At 37.8% G+C, this 18,587-nt stretch overlaps 1 protein-coding gene across 2 annotated transcripts in view; it reads right to left on the bottom strand.

Moving 5' to 3' along the window:
* Pawr (pro-apoptotic WT1 regulator) overlaps window positions 1-16,096 on the bottom strand; it is a 105,743-nt gene extending 89,647 nt beyond the window's left edge. The window contains exons 1-2 of one of the 2 annotated variants that reach the window (XM_071609665.1): window positions 15,929-16,096; window positions 14,800-15,471 (exon numbers count right to left, since the gene is read on the bottom strand). In XM_071609665.1, coding sequence (XP_071465766.1) covers window positions 14,800-15,315 — 516 coding nt within the window. In that variant the 5' untranslated portion in view covers window positions 15,316-15,471; window positions 15,929-16,096. Of the gene's footprint in view, window positions 1-14,799; window positions 15,612-15,928 lie in introns of those variants that run through there. The other variant, XM_027919728.2, reaches the window with a different exon arrangement.
* Between the last annotated feature and the right edge of the window lie 2,491 nt (window positions 16,097-18,587).

Genomic DNA, 18,587 nt, shown 5'->3' with positions numbered 1-18,587 from the left:
TACATCAGTAGAATCAATTGGAAGAGAAATTAGGAAAACTATCTCATTCACAATAGCCTCAAAAAAACTTAAATATTTGGGAATTAATCTAACAAAAGAGATGAAACGCCTCTACAATGAAAATTACAGAACTCTAAAGAAAAAGACACCAAAGAAAACCTTAGAAGATGGAAAGATCTCCCATGTTCTTGGATAGGCAAAATTAATATTGTCAAAATGGCCATTCTACCAAAAGCACTACACAGATTTACTGCAATTCCTATTAAGGTTCTTCATAGACAGAAAAGCAGTCATGAAATTCATTTGGAAAAATAAGAAACTCAGAATAGCCAAAGCAGTCCTCTGCGAGAAAAGTAAAACAGGAGGCCTCACAATACCAGTCCTTAAATTATACTACAGACCTATAGTAACAAAAGCAGTATGGTACTGGCACCAAAATAGACATGAAGACCAACAGTACATAATAGAGGACACAGAGAAAAAAATCCACATAAATATAGTTACCTCATACTAGACAAAGGTGCCATAAACATACAATGGAGAAAAGATAGCCTCTTCAACAAATGGTGCTAGGAAAACTGGAAATTCATATGTAACAAAATGAAATAGACCCCAATCTTGAACCCCACAACTGATTCTCAAAATCAACTCAAAGTGGATCAAGTACATAGGCATTAGAGACCCTGCACCTACTAGAAGAAAAAGCAGGCCCAAATCTCCATCCTGTCAGCTTAGGAACAGAATTGCTCAACAAGACTCCTAAAGTGCAAGAAATCAAATCAACAATCAATAAATGGGATGGTATCAAATTAAAAAGCTTCTTCATAGCAAAGAAAACAATCAAAAACATAAAGAGAGAGCTTATGAAATGGGAGAAATCTTTGCCATTTGCACCTTAGATAGAGCATTAATCTGTAGGATAAATAAGGAACTCAAAAAACACCACAAAACAAATAACCCAATCAATACATGGGCAAAGGAACTGAACAGGTACTTCACAGAAGAAATATAATTGGTCAACAAATATATTAAAAACCTCTTCAACATCACTAGCAATTAGAGAAATGCAAATTAAAACCACACTCATATTTCATCTCACTCCAGTCAGAATGGTAATTATCAAGAATACAAGTAACAACATATGTTGGTGAGGATGTAGGGGGAAAAGGTACACTCATACATTGCTGATAGGACTGCAAATTGGTGCAACCACTATGGAAAGCAGTATAGAGATTCCCTAGAAAACTTCAAATGGAACCACCATTTGTCCCAGTTATCCCACTCCTTGGCTTATACCAAAGGACTTAAAATCAGCATACTATAATGATGTGGCCACATCAATGTTTATAGCAACTCAATTCACAATAGCCAAAGTATGGAACCAACCTAGGTGCCCTACAACCAATTAATGGATGAAAAAACTGTGTTATATATACATAATGGACTAAAACTCAGCCATAAAATAAAAATGAAATTATAGCATTTGCCAGTAAATGGAGATGGAACTGAGAATATCATGCTAAGTGAAATAAGCCAATCTCAAAAATCCAAAAGGTGAATGTTGTCTCTGATATGTGGATGCTGACAATCAGTGGAGGGAGGAAGGAGTGGAGGTTCACCAGATTGGACAGGGAGGAGTGGGGGGAAGAGAAGGGAGTTCAGAATCAGAAAAACAGTAGAATGAATCAGACATAACTTTCCTATGTTCATATATGAGTACATGTGCAGTGTAACTCCACATCATGTACAACAACAAAAATTGGAAGTTATACTCCAGATATGTATGATATGTCAAAATACATTCTACTGTCATGTATAACTAAAAAGAACAAATGTTAAAAAGAAAGAAAGCCAGGCAGAAAGAAAGCACTTGGAGGGCTTGGCTTTCTGACATTTCATCAAATAAATGAAAAATAAATATTTCTTCCTAAGGATCTTTGGAAAGTCACCTGATGAGATATTTAGTGGGAAACCACACAAAACTCATATAGGTCTGGAATTAAAAGTTTGTGATTAATATTTGAACATAAATATGTCCTATTTGACATGATCACATAAATATTATCTTCTCAAAGCTTTATGTACTTTTTATAAGGTTTCTTGTTAAAAAAAAAAAAACCATCATTAGCTAAAATATTTTTAGTGGTCCTCTTTTGGAATTTCCCTTAATAATTTAACATGGTCTGTTGAACAAATGATATTAGGTACAGGTTTTTATAGATATTCTTGATCAATCTGAGGAAGTTCCCATCTATTCCCAGTACTAAGAGATCTTGTCATGAATAGGTATTAGATTTTGTCACATGCTTTTTCTGAATCTACTGATATCATTGTTTGATTTTTCTTTAACCTGTTGATAGAATGACATTCACTGACACATTAACTGACTTTCAAATGTTAAGCCAATTTTGCCTGTTTGGGATAAACTGTACATGTCATGGTATATAATTTTCCTCATACTAGACAAGATTTTACTATACTTTTGTTAGGTTTCCTAAATATGAGTAATGAAGATAATAGTAGTACATGGTTCATATAATTGTGAAAAACAATTAAATAAGTTAATATATATAATGGGCTTAGAACAATGCCTAGCATTTAAAAACTCAAAATGTTAGAGACAAATAGAGAAGAGGCTTGATAACTATCTATATTCAAAGGCTGAATTCTATGACATTCTATTACCACACAAATAGAAATGTAAAATATTATTAGTTCATGGCATCAACTTTGACCAAATTATTCTAAACAAAAACTTACTTATCACCTTTGCCTACTTCTCACAGAAATTATTGGCAGTTCTACTTCCAAAATATCAAAATATAGTCCTTGTGTAAGCTTTTCTCTCCATTACCCATAATGCCATCTGTTCTCTCTTCTGTACTGCTGCAATGGTCCTTCTCTCCTCTCCCACATAAAGCCCACTATTTCTCTAGAACTTAGAGAAAACTTTCTGGGCATAAGTTTAAATCAAGTCTGTCTCCTGCTTCAACTACACAGTGGCTCAGAATACTAAGTTCAAACTCTAACATGACCTGGTACCTGCCTGTTCTCTCCTCATCTCTATCACTCTAGCTATGCATACCTTTTCAATATAAGTTGAATACTCCAAGAAACTTCCTACCTTACAGCCTTTGCATTTCTGTAACCTCTATTCTCCTTAGCTCTGACAGATTCCTTTCCAAAATTCAGATCTCAATTCAAAAGTCTAATCACATTTTACTCCGGAAATTTTCAAATATATATACAGCAGTAGAGAAAATCCATTGCCACAATTTCAACAACTGTCAATTTTACCTACACTTACTTCTATTTATTGCCCCTCCCATAAGCAAATCCCAGGCATATTTTACCTCTAAATATACCACTGTACAATCTCTAAAGGGATTCCTTTAAATTATATGATTACAACTAAAATAATAACTCCTCAATATTATCAAATAACCAACCAGATGTCAACTTTCTCAATTACTATGACCATTACTAGTAAGTCAACTTAATCATATGTCTGTCAGGCTACATCATATACAAAGAACTAGAGGGAAACTGCAAGGCTAGAGAAGAGGGGATTTGTCCCTTCAAGTTTGCTTCTTAAAACTTTCTTTCTCCCTGTTCTGCTAAGTTTCACCTTAGCCTCATATCTTCACTGTGACAGCTCTGATTCAAGTGGCAGCAGGTGAAAACAGGCCCCTTCTCAGAGGTCTGAGCTTTGGCTCCTCAGGCCCTCAACATGCTTCTAAAATATTTTTAACACTTTTTGTTCCCAGTTCTAAAAGTGATAATTGTCTCCTGCAGCTGCTAAATCCATGATGTCTTAGTATTCTCTGCTTGCATATTCTGTTACCTAATTCTTTACATTAAATTTTCAATTAATAATTGATGGGGTTTCTATCTCCAAACTGGAGACTGGATGCTGATGACAGAGTACTTTCTTAGCTCATTAATAAAGATAAATATTAATATGAAGCTATTAAGAATGTCATTACTCTGATTTAGAGCAGATTTGTGTGAACTACAAATAAGAGCTAAGATTAAACAGAACACTTTATATTAGCATTTTTGATTCTTCACAAAAACACCTCACAACTGGGGAATTTTCAGAAATTGAGAAATTTTTTAAAAAAATCAAGCAAGTTTATGGCACTTCTTTTGACTTTAGAATTCTCTTGTATCAGATATTCAGGTCTTTCACATTCAGTTAATTTTAGATTATCAGCATATGAATTAACCATGATAAATTGTACTCTCAGCTCTCCCAGATATTATAAACTACCTACTCCTTTTTAAGATAATAAGATCTTTCACTCATTCTTCTGTAACATACAACTTTTACATCAGAACAAGCAGGAAAGAAAATAATAAAAACAAGAAAGCAGCAAGCTTAATAAGATGTCAACTTCGTTTAGGCTAGTACTAAAATGTGACACTGACCCCAGTGTAAAGTAGAAGTGTAGTCAGGGGGAAACAATCAAGAGTAGAAGCAAGGGCAAAGCTGGCAACTTATTTCTCAAATCAAAAATTCAATATGGTTTATCCTCTCTGTGCCTTGCTTTCCTCATCAATAAAATAGGACATATATTGACCTCCCTAGAGCTCTTCTAAAGTGTAAACAAGTTAATATGTATAAATGTCTTAGAATAGTACCAGGCAGGCCCAGTAAGCAAACAGATGTTATCTAATATTAATATGTATTCCTCATTCTAAAATACATTTCTTCATCCATAATCAAAATAATTAAATATTCTAAACTTCAACTTGTGGTATAAGCAATTTGTGGCTTAAGTGTTGTCTTTGTAATTATCAAAGATAAAAACAATCACTCAAGGTAATCATAAACCCCACTAAGTACTCCAACTGAAAACACTAACATATAGTTAGATATAAAACTAAAAACATGTTTATAAGCTTTTTTTTAAAGATAGACACAAACCTTTATTTATTTCATTTATTTTTATGTGGTGCTGAGGCTCAAACCCAGTGCCTCGCACATGTGAGCTCTACCGCTGAGCTATAACCCTAGCCCCTATAAACTTTTTATATTAACAAAGAAATATGATTATTAACATATCTGCTGTCAAAAATTACTCCGGAAAATTTAAAATAATATTTTTATAATAAATAAAATAATATTCATGATATATCAAAAGGTAGGTTAAAAATGTACACATAATATAACCACAACATATAAAAATAACACAGGGGCTGGAGATATAGCTCAGTTGGTAGAGTGCTTGCCTAGAATGCACAGGTCCTCAGTTTAACCACCAAAAAAAAAAAAGGAAAAATGGAAGAAAATATGTCAAACTATAGTTGATCTTGCATAATCTTGGCTTTGCTGTTTTATTTCAAATGTTTATAGTAAGAAGTCATTACTTTTTGTGATAAAAATAAATAAATAAACATTATTCCTAAAGCATAGCTTGGAGAAGCACAGGAGTTCCTCAAAGATATATGAGGGGGGAAAGGCAGGGAGGGAACATTTGTAGAAGGTGAGTAAATACTATGTGGGAAATTATTCAAAGGCAATGCCCATCCTTAAGCATGTGTATTTCAAGAACAGGAAGAACCTGAAAATGGAATAACATCTGCTTTTATAGTTAGTGCAGGGCAAAGTCTAAACTCACAGACAACATAAAGCTATAAACTTCTCCATGGTTAACTACACTCAGATCAGACTATGGCAATTTAATATCACCAGAGCACTTCATCTCCATTCCATTTGGCTTGCCTCCAAAGTCATTTACAAATTTTTTCATTAGAATTATTTTTTACAATCAAAAAAGAATCATTTGATAAAACTCTGGATCCTAGCCTTTAGTTTCCTTTTAGCTCATAAGAATTTTGGATTTATTTATTCTACCATATGCCTACTATTTTGTGTTATTTACTTATTTTTATCTTTTGGCAGTACTGGGGATTGAACCTGTAGATGTTCTACCACTGAGAGCAGTATCCCCAACCCTTTTGATTTTAAGATAGGGTCTCATTAAGTTGGTGAGGCTGGTCTCCAACTTCCAATCCTCCTGCCTCAGCTTTCAGAGTAGTTGGTATTACAGGAGTGCACCACCACACACACCTTACAACTCTTGAATAAGTTTGTCCCTGAACAAGAAACCCCTCTTAATGATTTCATATTAAACAGGCAAATTGTTTCCTTTCCAGAAATTGTGAGAGTTACTGTATAAATAGGTATAGATAGAGGAAGCAAGTGCCCAGCCAAAAATACTAACAAAGAACAGGAGAATAAATTCTGAATTTTGGGCATGTCATTCAGAAGATTCCATAACAATTGGTCTTTATCTTTCCTTTTTAAGTGTTCTCCATTCACTCCCCACCATAAATTCTCTGCACATCAAAGTTCCCTGTGTTAGAATATATCCTAGTTATTTCCAATGATGATAATCAATGTGTTGGCACTGGCATCCAAGCAAATATGGAGTCAAAGCCAAGTTCTACCAGTACAGCTTTTGGGCAATTCACAACTTCAAGACTCAACTTCCTCATCTTGTAAAACGATGGGAAAAAAAAATCATGATGTAAAAATATCTAATTTGTGAATTAATGTGAAAATCACATGTGAAATAATGTGAAATAACATGAAAACCACCCTGCTCAGTGTTGGGCAATAGACATGCTCTGTGCCTCTGTGCATACCATTTGCTCTACCTAGAATGTAGATGCATAGCTTAGAGAAGCACAGGAGTTCCTCAAAGATACACGAGTAGGGGAAAGGCAGGGAGGGAACATTTGTAGGTGAGTAAATACCATGTGAGAAATTATTCAAAGGCAATGCCCATCCTCACCACCACCACTGGGGATTGAGCCCAGAGGCTCCTTCATAAAAGGCAAGGGCTTTACAACCAAGCTACATCCCTTGACTATTACTACTTCTTCTTCTTCTTCTTTTTTTTTTTTTTTTTTTTTTTGGGGGGGGGGGCAGGGTCTTATTAAGTTGTGTAGGCTGCTGACTTTTATTTTGTAATCCTTCTGCCTAAATCTCCCAAGTAGCTGGAATTACCAAATATGCATCACCATGCTCAGCTATTTCTACTTTTGAAATGCATAATTTTGCCATTTTTAGAAATTAAGTATTCTACAGTTTCATTCACACATGATATTCAGTGTATTTTTAAGTAACCTAAGGAAAAATAACAGTTGAAGCTATAGCTGATTATATACAGTAGATACTATGGATATTCCACAAATACCTAAAATTTAAACTGAAAGTTGCCTCAGTAGTTAACCAAATATGTTAACAATCAATTGCTAGCCAAGTCCAACAATCTCATATGTAAGATTAGAAAAAAAAACAATTCTTACACTTGATAGGAGTTTGACAAATGGTCAGATAACCATTTTAAGAATTTGAATTGCTAATTATTAAACATATTTATAAACGATAATATATACTTTTCCTTAAAGATACGTAAAAATGAAAAATCAGTGACAGTTAAGTTATAATTACCCACTAAGTATTATAGGGTTTTTTTTTTCTGTAGTACAGACTTCTAACAAATTTTGAACACAAGCAAAATAGGCACCACATTTTGCACTAAATATATGACATTATAGAAATGTTTAAAGTGCTTAGAATTTCAAAGTAACTCATTACCTGTTAAAATATGTATAAACATATATAAATATATATAAGTTTTTCAGCAGATGTGGTAGTGCACACAGAAAATCTCAGTGACTCAAGAGGCTAAGGCAGGATGATTGCAAGTTCAAGGCCAACCTAGAAAACTTGCTGAGAAGGATCTCAAACAATAAAAAGAGCTAGAGATATAGCTCAGTGGTAAAAGCACCACTGTTCAATACCCAGACCCACAAATAATAACTCAAATAAATAAAATATAAAGTAAAAAATAAGATGTTTACCATCCTTATAAGAAGTTTCCATTAGACATCAACAATTATCAATGTAACCTATGCAATAATTTTAATTTACCATTTGAGCATTGTATAACATTTTTATAAACATTTTGTTTGATCCATACAATAATCCTGTTTGATAGTTTGATAGTCAATGAAATCAATTTCATTGGGGAGATATCAATAAACCAGTTTCAAGGCATTTTAAGTCAATTCTTCCAAACTTTTAGCATATACAAGCATCACACAAGAACATGTTAAAATACAGTTTTGGGCTGGGGTTGTGGCTCAGTGGTACAGCACTTGCCTAGCATGCATGAGACACTGGGTTCGATCCTCAGCACCACATAAAAAATACTAAATAAAGGTATTGTGTCCACCCACAACTAAAAAAAAAATATTTTAAAAAATGCAGTCTAGTTAACTGCGCCCACCAACATGGATAAGTCTGCATATAAAACAAACACAGGTCATAGTGGCATAGGTAGACTGTCCCTCCCACCCCAGCTACATATTTTAGGACGTTATTTATAGTAAAATGACTAAATCTGTAAGTGGTCTTAAAGTCCTCTTTTTTCCCTCTAAATCAATGTTCCCAAATGTTTACATAGAGTGGTACAGATCTCCACAAAAAAATATCTAAAAATTTAGATAAATTAAATAAAATTTTAAAAATTTAGATAAAATATTATATTTGGTTAAATTAAATAAGTATCTGTTCTACCAAATTCTAATACAAACTAATGTTAGTAAGAATCCAAGTTTTAAAGAACTTAAAATTGGGAAGATTCTACCACAATTTCTCAGTGAACTATAGGAAAAGCTGATATTGAATTGTTTTAAGTGATTATTCGCTTCTCATGGTTCAAATACCATTGCGCTTTAGTTTGACCTAAAACTTAACTACTAAAGGTTCTAGGAGCAGAATGAAAAATTAAGATGAAAACATAAATACCTACAGTACAACTTTGTGAATACACTAAAACTCACTTAACTGAGCTGGATTTTTGTTTGTACTGTGCTTCAGGATCAAACCCAGGGCCTTATGCATGCTAGGCAATCACTCTGCCACTGAGCTGTACTGTACTCCCATCCCCAACTGTTCACTTATTAAAAGAGAAAATTTTATGACATGTGAATGATCTCAATTTTTAAAAAGAAAAAATAGAAGCACTGAGAAAATTTCTAATCTTAATATTTGCCAATAAATTTAGTTTCTAACACACTGTATCAGCATTACTATTAAATGACAATTATATTCTGGCCTGCATCATAGGTCTAAAAATCAAAAGAGAAACAATAAAGACAATAAATTGGCCACTAGCTTGATAATGATTTTAAGAATTTTAATACCATTAGCTATACATTTACTTGCTCTCAATTTTTTCCAAAGTTCCACTTCATCTTTTTTTTCTTAAATAAAATACAAAGGGCATTTATTGGTTCATGTAATTTAATACACTTCATCTTTTATAAACAAGTTAAATTTCAAATTTTGTATAGTAATCATTTTAGCATCTTTTTTTTTTCTTTTTCTTTTCTTTCTTTCTTTTATTTATTTTGTGTGTGTGTGTGTGGTGCTGGGGATCGAACACAGGGCCTTGTGCATGCAAGGCAAACACTGTACCAACTGAGCTGTATGCCAGCCCTTACAAAAAAAAAAAAAAAAAAAATTATGGAGCTGGTTGTGGCTCAGCAGTAGAGCACTCCCCTAGCACGCACAAGGCACTGGGTTCAATCCTCAGCACCACATAAAAATAAATAAATAAAATAAAGGTATTGTGTCCAACTACAACTAAAAAATATGTTTAAAAATTATCTTTGTATTTTTAAATTAGATATACAGTATGTAATACATTCAAGAATAGTAAGATGGCTATTAACCACCAGACTGTGAAAGCAAACTTTTTCTACCTCTTTCTACACGTATGATCTCTGGCAGGTAAATAACTTACTCTCTGCCCAGTTTTCCCTTAGTGCCCTTTAGTGTAATGATAATTAAATGCAAAGTGCTTAGAACAGTGCCTGGTACTTAAGAAACACACTACCAATGTCACCTACTTTAATTATGCAATTACTATTGTTATAAGAAATAGCATCCCATCTTAGGCAACTCATTACAAATCCTGATAACATTGAGATTTCAATTTACCTTACTACTGAGCTTGAACATTAAGAAAGCTGGGCTCAATATGTTATTAGCCTCAGTGTTTATCCTATATTTATTCCATTCACAATGAGATTTTCTCTACTTGAGTCATTATTAGTTTCTCTCCTGACTCATCACATAGAAAGGTAGACTGTCTGGAACATAATGGCAATACCAAAAAACATTTGTAAAGTATACTAAGTGGAACAAGATCTATGCGATATTTAGTAAATATACTAAATAATTATGACTTAAATTGTGTTCATGTCAAAGTGTTTTCTATATTTTAAATGCTCCTTTTCCCTCCCTTTTACATCCCGAGTTCAAATTATGGAGGAGTAACCCATCCTGACAGAAAAATAATACATCATTAAGTAATATCAAAGTTCCTAGTTTTGGACCACTAACCAAAAATAAAATTACATTTTGCTGATAGTCTGATGTGCAAAATTTTGCCAAGTAAACTATAGATAAAATGATCAGAAAGCAATCTCTAAGCCTATAAATTTGATCTTAATTTCTATTCAATTCCATGCTTTCACTGTTTCTTCAAATGTTTAATTTATATTTAAATAAAAAGTTTTTTTTAAAAAAAAAGCCTAGGGAGGGCTGGGGTTGTGGCTCAGCAGTAGTGCACTCGCCTAGCATGTACAAGGCGCTGGATTCGATCCTTAGCATCACATAAAAGTAAATGAATAAAGTAAAGGTATTGTGTCCAACTACAACAATAAATCAATAAATAAATAAATAAATAAACAAACAAACCTAGGAAAATGTTAAATAATGCAAAATAGGTTAATTCTTTAAAATTTCCCTTTTCCCCAATGCATGTGCGTGCACATGCACATACATAAAACCACACAGAACATTTAAAATTGTGCTTTATCGCTTTCTATGCAATCTTTTTAACTGACATATAAGAATTGTATATATTTATGTCTGTGATCTTGAGTCATTTAAGCTCTAAAAGTCTCCATTTTCTCCTCTGAAAATGGGGGGGAAAGAGTGTAATTATCACGTGAGATTGCATCGAGCATTAAAAAAGTACATAAAGCACTTTAGCCAAGAACTATGCAAAAATGCTTTAATACGTTAACTTTTATACTTCAATGCTACTCCTACCTATGGAAAGATTATATTTTCTATGGCAATCACATCCACTAATTCATTCATGCAAACCTACTACTCAACAGCAGTAACTTCACAAGCACTCTGAGAACCAATTACTGAGGAAGACCTCTTCAACTATCCCTCTTTATTGAGTTAGGTACCCTGATCAGGGACTGGGCTATACTACTCCTTATGGTATTTATCTGTTTCCTTATTTTGCTTGAAAGAACACCTTGTTAAAAATGCCTGTGTTCATTTTGGTATCCCTAATTATAGTCCAATAGTTCTTAACCCTGACTCACTTTAGAATTACATTGAGAGCTTATAAAAGTATCAATGCCTGGGATCCATTCCAGGTGCATTAAATCATAAGGGAGTGGGAATGGGTAGTGGAGAGGGTAAAAAAATCAGCACGGGGGAGATCCACACATGATATCAATGTGTGGATCTGCAATCTGATGCTTACAATACTATATTTATGTATGTGAGGATATACATATAAACATAGATATAGAAATATTCATGATTCAAGTCAAAACTCTCAACCTCAATAGCTTCTCCCAACCCTATCATCTCTTGCCTTTAAACAAAATATTTATAATGAATAATCAATTCCATGCTGTACTCCAATGGCTTTTAAACTGTTAACTCACTACTTAAGTTTTTCATATAACTATGTCTTATGTCTTCTTTCTAGATTACAGTCTTGCTTCTTAAGAACATACACTACCTTATTCTTCTTGTTTCTTCCAGTGCTTATTAGGACAGTGCCTTGAACACAGACATGTAATAAACATTTGCCTAATCTGATAAACATACACAAAAATTATTGACAGGAAGTATGTCACATCCAAATTGTTCAATTTAGGCAAGCTGTTACCAAAAAAAAAAAAAAAATCTTTTAGAAAATGAAAACCAAAATTTATCTTATTAAGGAGCAGCTGGATATTTAGACTTTTCTATGGTCGTCACACTCAGTACCTACCCTATATTCAAACCGCATCAGCCAGGGTGTTTTTGGCTTTTTGTTTTGTTTTGTTTTAATATTTATTTTTTAGTTGTACATAATACCTTTATTTTGCTTATTTGTTTTTATGTGGTGCTGAGGATCAAACCCAGGGCCTTGCACATGCTAGGCAAGTGCTCTACCACTGAGCCACAACCCCAACCCTATTTTGGTTTTTGATGGTACTGGCAGTTTCAGTTTTTAGCCTGCTTCCTTGCTAAACTATCTCCTAGCAGACTTTGTTACCTTTAGGTGCTGTCATACATCTTTACAACAATATTATGAAATACTCTAATGAGTTAATAAAAACCACAAGTGTTTCACACAGATGTTTAATGTGTATTTCCTAAAGGAACTTATCACTCACTAAAATAGGCTCTCTATACACAAACTACATACTATTCTAATACAAACTTGATTGGGAAAATTGAAAGTGGATCTTACTACACATTAGATAAAATGTAAGTGTACTTTTGACTCTTGACAGATTGGTGATTTTCATCCATCTGTAGTATTTTCAGTATCTGAAAAGTTTATAAAATGTAATATGTATAAAATGCAATATGCCTTTTTAAAACAGGAGTGCTTAAGAACCTCCACAGCAAGTGGCATTCTCACTTTGGAAACTACTAGAAGAAATGGCATATAATTCTAAAAAATCTAAAGACATGAAAATAATTTACCTTCAAAGTTTCCTGACATATTTCAGTAGTATTGACACAATATAAAAGACTTTTTTAAAAATATAGGGAGGAGGCTCTCAAGCCTGATAATTAGATACTGTGGTAAAATATTACCATGTTTTGTTGGGTCCCACAGCTTGAAACAGATAGAGCCATAGTTACCACTAAAAGAAAGCAGTCCTCAACTCCTTACTCAATTAAAAAAAAATTCCACACACAAAAAAGGGTGCCCAGGGTTGTTTTGTTTTAAGTAAGATTAAATTTAGGAGTTGCCAACACCCAAACGAAAAACATTCCAGAGAATTAGACTCAATTGTAGTGGGGAGTCATCTACATTCTCAGCACTAAGTTCTCTCACTCAAAGCAGGAGTACTAACAAAGGATGTTTCTTAGGATCTCACAAGATACACCCTACTTATTTCCCCTAGTAAACATTGCTCTTGTTTTGAATAAATACTTGAAAAATAATCTTAGCACAAGCAGCAGGACAAAAAGCAAATTTTAACATCTGCCAAGATATTTGCCAAAATAAGACCCCTGTCAGATGAACAATGAGTAAAGATTGAAAATGACAAATTCTCATATTTGGATCACAGCTTTTAAAAATAAAGTTGAGGAATGTAGGTTTTCCAAAGCCTTGTCTTCAATTTCCCCTTAATCTTCATATTTTTAAGTTAAAAAAAAAAAAACCTGGAAATTTGATTACCACTCTTACGAATTCCTTTTAAAGTAATTTAATGAATAACAGATATTTTGTGCAAGTAGCAAACCACAAAGGACAGTTTGCTGGCTAATACAAATCTCTGAAACATTCATACAAAAATACACCCTACAAAGACATACTCTGATTTTCTGGGAATGGAATCATATTAATATCTAAAACTTTAGGTATACTTGATAATACACCCTAACTTATTACAAATGCTTTTATTTAAACCACAATTAAAGTTGGTAAATTCTTAATAGTTATTTAGTGTGTAGCAAAATTGAGTGAATTAGAAGGCAAGGAGTAAAATGAGGGGAAAAAGTGAAACCTGCAGAGCCAATGAGAAGGTATGCCTATTCTGGGAAAAAAAAAAAAAACGTAGTTCAATCACTTCCCAAACATGATGAGCTACTGTTAAAATAATCCAAACTTGTTCAGGATTGTTTTGTTTCAGGTAGAGGTGTGATTATACACTCCGTAAAAGTATTTATCAGTCATCTAATGAGATGCTGCTGCTGACTGCAGAAATGTATGGAGACTAGTTAAAATCACCAAAAAAAAAAAAAAGAAAACAAAAAATACACGCCACCCCTACCACAAATGTTTTCCAGATATTTAAGTACAAAAAGAGAACTCTAAGCAAACAGCACTGTGAATTGCTGCAGCATCCCTAATGTCCTAAATATGACTGGGATGACTGGGGGTGGGGGAACTGTGATGGGGAGCACCACTTAAAAAGAGTGTGTGTGTGTGTAATATCATGCATATGTTCATTGGATACACTCATCATAGGCTCATTAAGATAAAGCTATCTTGGATATTGCTAAGGCCACATTTTCTTTACCGGTGCTTGTAAACATCAAGAGAAAGAGGAGATAATCTGATAACTTGAGACCGACACGTGGGAAACTAGAGTACGTCATCGTCACCACTAATCAATTTTCCTAACTGATCAAGCATAAACAGATAGGTCTAGGTAGGCAAGTCTCGGTCCAGAAGTTGTCTTTCTACCGCTCTAAACAAGTATGTATTCAGGATCTGAGACCTCATCCAGGAAGCTTGGAAAAGCACGTGTCCTACACTGTGGGTTTGGGGAACTTCCCAGGAAGTATTTGCTCAAAGCAAAACTCCATCACCCGCTGCCTGCCCAGCTCGGTCAAAGGATCAGCAGGACGAGTCAGGGAGAAACCTGGGCCCCGGGACCCAGGAGCCCTCGGGTGGAGGACGCCAGACGGTGGCGGCCCCGGGAACAGCATGGCCCCCGCCCGCTCACCTCTGCCGCGGGGATATTGACTACGCCGGTGGAGCGCCTCTTCTCCCGCAGCTTTCTCTTCTCAATCTGCCCCTTGCCTTTCCTGGCACTTGGGCCCGAGCTCCTGCCCTTCTCCGGGGCGCTATCCGGTTCCTCCTCGTCACCCCGAGGCGGCGGAGCTCCGGAGGCAGCGGCGGCGGGGGTCTCGTCCTCTGGCCGCCGCGGGCCGGGGACCGCCCGAGCCAGCGCGGTGGAGCCGACACTGCAGTTCACGCCCCCGGGGCCGGGGACAGCAGGTGCGGCCGAGCCGCCTGGGAGATTGTTGTTGAGCTCGTTGGCCGTGGCAGCCGCCGTCGAAGTGCCCACCGCCCCCGCCGGAGGCTTCCCGGCCGCGTCGCTGCTGCCCCCGCCCGGGGCTGAGGGGCCCGGGGGGTTCTGCTTGGCGCGCATCTTCTCGCGCTTCGCCTTCCACTCTTCCAGGAAGTCTGTGGTGCTGCCGCTGAGGCCGCTGCTGGTCCGGTAGCCACCGGTCGCCATATTCCCAGAGGGGCTGGCTCGGTGCTCACCTCAGACGGCCACCCGGGCTCCCAGCTCCTGGTCCCCGCCGCCGCCTCCTCCTTTCCGCAACCGCGAGGACGCAAGGAATAGGACCCACGGCGCGGGCGGCGGAAACTCCCCCAGCAGCAAGTGGGTCTGAAGAGAAACACAAAAGGGGGCGGGGAGGGGAGGCGTGAGGTCTTGGTCGGACCCAAAGGTCTGGCTCCCGTTCGCGCCCCTCCGAGTACCCCCAGAGCGCACCCACTCGTCTCCAACGGCGAGTGGACGCCGCCGTCCCCACCCTGCAAAGTTTCTCCGGAGCACCTACACCGCCGGCTCCGACGATCACCGCCCCTCGAGGGGAGGAGAGAGGGCGTGACCCCACCCCCGGCCCGACCGCCCCATCCCACCCGGGTCCGCGCCTGCGGGGGACGTGGGACCATGGCCAGACCCCGCCACCTGTCGGCCCAACTTAGCGCCCGCTCTGGCCACCGCCAGTCCGAGATCCTCGTCACCGACAACCCGACTCCCGGGTAAAGCCTCTAACCGGCTCGCGGAGGAGGCGGGGACGAAGCACGAGTCGAGTGCTGGTGGCCCGAGAGCAGCCCCTTACCTCCGAGGAGTTTGTGGGGGACTAGGCGCGGGACGGGGAGTGAGTACCCCGAGTGAGCCGAAGGTGCGGCGCAACCTCCGGACGCGCGGAAGGAACGCGGCAAACTCGCTGTCCTGCTTTCCCAAGTCCCTGACTAGAAGGGAGGGAAGAAGAAAGGGAGGGAGCGAGGGGCGGGAGGGGAGCCGAGCGGTGCCGAAGCGCGGGCGGAAAAGGCCGAGGGGCGCACGAGGGGCGCGGCTCCCGGTGAGGAGGAGGCAGTGTCCGGCGACGCCCCGCCCCCGGCACTCAGGTGCGCGGCGCCGGGCCAGCGGCAGCCTAGTGCCTTGCGCCAACCCTTCCCCCGGCCAGCCGCTCCCTGCCAGCGGCGGGTCGCACCGCACATTCCTGGGCCGCCAGCCGCGGGGCGACCGGCCTCCTTGGCGCTTGCGACTCTGGGGCGGGAACGGCACTCCAACGCCCCTCTCCCGGCTCCCCTCTCCTCCTCGCTAGTCTCCCGCCACTCTTCCTTTTAAGTACATAATTTTATTTGAACGAAAGTTTCGAATATTGCCAAGGGGGAAAGTGCGATCGACTTGTGAAGATTCAGGAGCTAACTGGCCAGGGTGAGAAAATACCCACTCGTTTCTCTTCTTGGTCGCTGACCCCTTTTGAAATGTCTTAGGATGGTGGACCTGAGGAAACCTAAGGAAACGCATGTCCTGGTGAAAAGGAATCGCCTAAAAAGAAAGGCTAAAACTGCCCCGTGAATTATTAAGAGAGTTTACTATTACCTTAGGCTTGCAGAAGTATCAAACCTCCTTTGGACACTTTATTTTATTGGTGATGCTGACCCTATTTGGAATGTTCCTCTTAACCATTCTATAGGCCTTCTCTTTCCAGAATAGTAAATTCAGCAGCAAAACTCCCTGTCAAAGTACGAAAGCTGCATTGATTTTGATTTGAAATGAGCTGGAGCGGTGATAGTCTCTATTTTTCCATCCTTACTTATCCTTACATTTACAAGATTTACAAGTTATTGAAGATTTCTGGATCAGGGCTGGGTGGGCTACCATGGGCAGACACCAGAGTAGACTGACTTCACTATATCCAAATAATATCAAATGTCAGGGCACATCATTGTTGTAAGCCCCAAATGCTAGGTCTCTGTTTTGTAAAAAGTAGGAAGGCCTGAGCCACACTCTTCCCTAACAAAAACTGTTTGTCCTACTTAATATTTGGACCTGGTAGTATATGGAAGGTGGGTAATCAATGTGTGCCTGCTGTGGGAATGAGAAAATGATTCACATGCCCTGTATTTGTCAAAGACAAAGTCACACAGTTCTGGGCTTTGGTCTGACTGTTGGGGTTCTGGAAAATTCAGTGGAAAATTAAAGGCCTTCCTTGGGAATAGGTTTAAATGGCTGAGTGGCCATTTGCCTACCTGGTATCTACCTAGGTGCACCACCTGAAATTTCTCAATTACAGATTCACTACTTTGTTTTATGAGTTTTAAGATGGGGAAAAGGGGATTTGAGTATTAAATGTATGCAGATTAATGGGCTTTCATAACTTCTCTGAGGATTTTCTCTTTGAGGGGCTGTAGGATATAGTAGAAAGATGATATAGTAGAAAGATGATATAGTCAGTATGGGTACAAACATGTTAAATACCTGCAAGATCTTGAGCATATGTTTAAATTCTCTGAAACTCAGCAGCTTTCTTGACTATAAAATCAGCAATAATGACTTATTTTAAAGTGATACTGCAAGTAGAATGTGCTTTGTTCAGGAAGGCACTCAACATAGTACCTCCTATTAATAAGATAGCAGTTAGAATCTTGGGTTTCTAAGAAGTGTCTGGAGATGGTTAAAAAAAAATGAGGGACTGAATATACAATATTAACCTGAAAACAATAGGCTTTTGAATGAACTAGGATAACACTTATGTCACATAAATTTGTCACTGCATCACTTCTACCAGTTCTCTTAGTATTAAATAGACTCTTGAGTCAGGAATGCTGGCTACTATAGACTTGTGTGGCTTTGAGCAAGTTGGTTAACTTGTGTGCCTCTGTTTACTTACATATAAAATGGGGATAATAATACTTCCTACATTGTCAGAGTGTTGTGAAAGTGCCTAAGGTCCTTAGATAAAAGGTAGTATGTGAGTACCAGAGTAGTTATTATTGGTCTATAAAGTGCCCTAGGAACTACAGATTAAAGAGATTATTGAGGTACAAAGCACTGTTTTATTATTGTTATCATTTATTATACCTTTTGTCTTTGCCATTCTCAGTATTCCCAAAGATATTTCACAGCCAGGCTGCTCCCAACATTGCACCAAGATATTTTTAGCTGAGTTGGTCCTACATTGTTTACACATCATCAATCTTTATGTATAGAGTTCTGATGTAATAATCCTCAAAGACTCAGTGCTTGATTTCTCAACTTCGGCATTATTGACATTCAGGGCTGGGTAAATTTTTGTTCTGGGGTTTTCCCTGTTCATTGTAGGATATTAAGCAGCATCATTGATTTCTACCTACTAGATACCAGTAGCCTCCTCCCTCCTATCCCCATTGTGCCATTGCCAAATGTTCAGGATTGGTGATGGGGTCCTGGGTGACAATGAGAACCATTGAATTGGCCTGAAATAACTAATTTTAGCGACCCATTGCCCT

Source organism: Marmota flaviventris, chromosome 3 (assembly GCF_047511675.1).
Source record: "Marmota flaviventris isolate mMarFla1 chromosome 3, mMarFla1.hap1, whole genome shotgun sequence".
NCBI classification, from domain to species: domain Eukaryota; kingdom Metazoa; phylum Chordata; class Mammalia; order Rodentia; family Sciuridae; genus Marmota; species Marmota flaviventris.
Note: the sequence above shows the minus strand (reverse complement) of the source record. Positions and strands in the feature narration are given on the sequence as shown.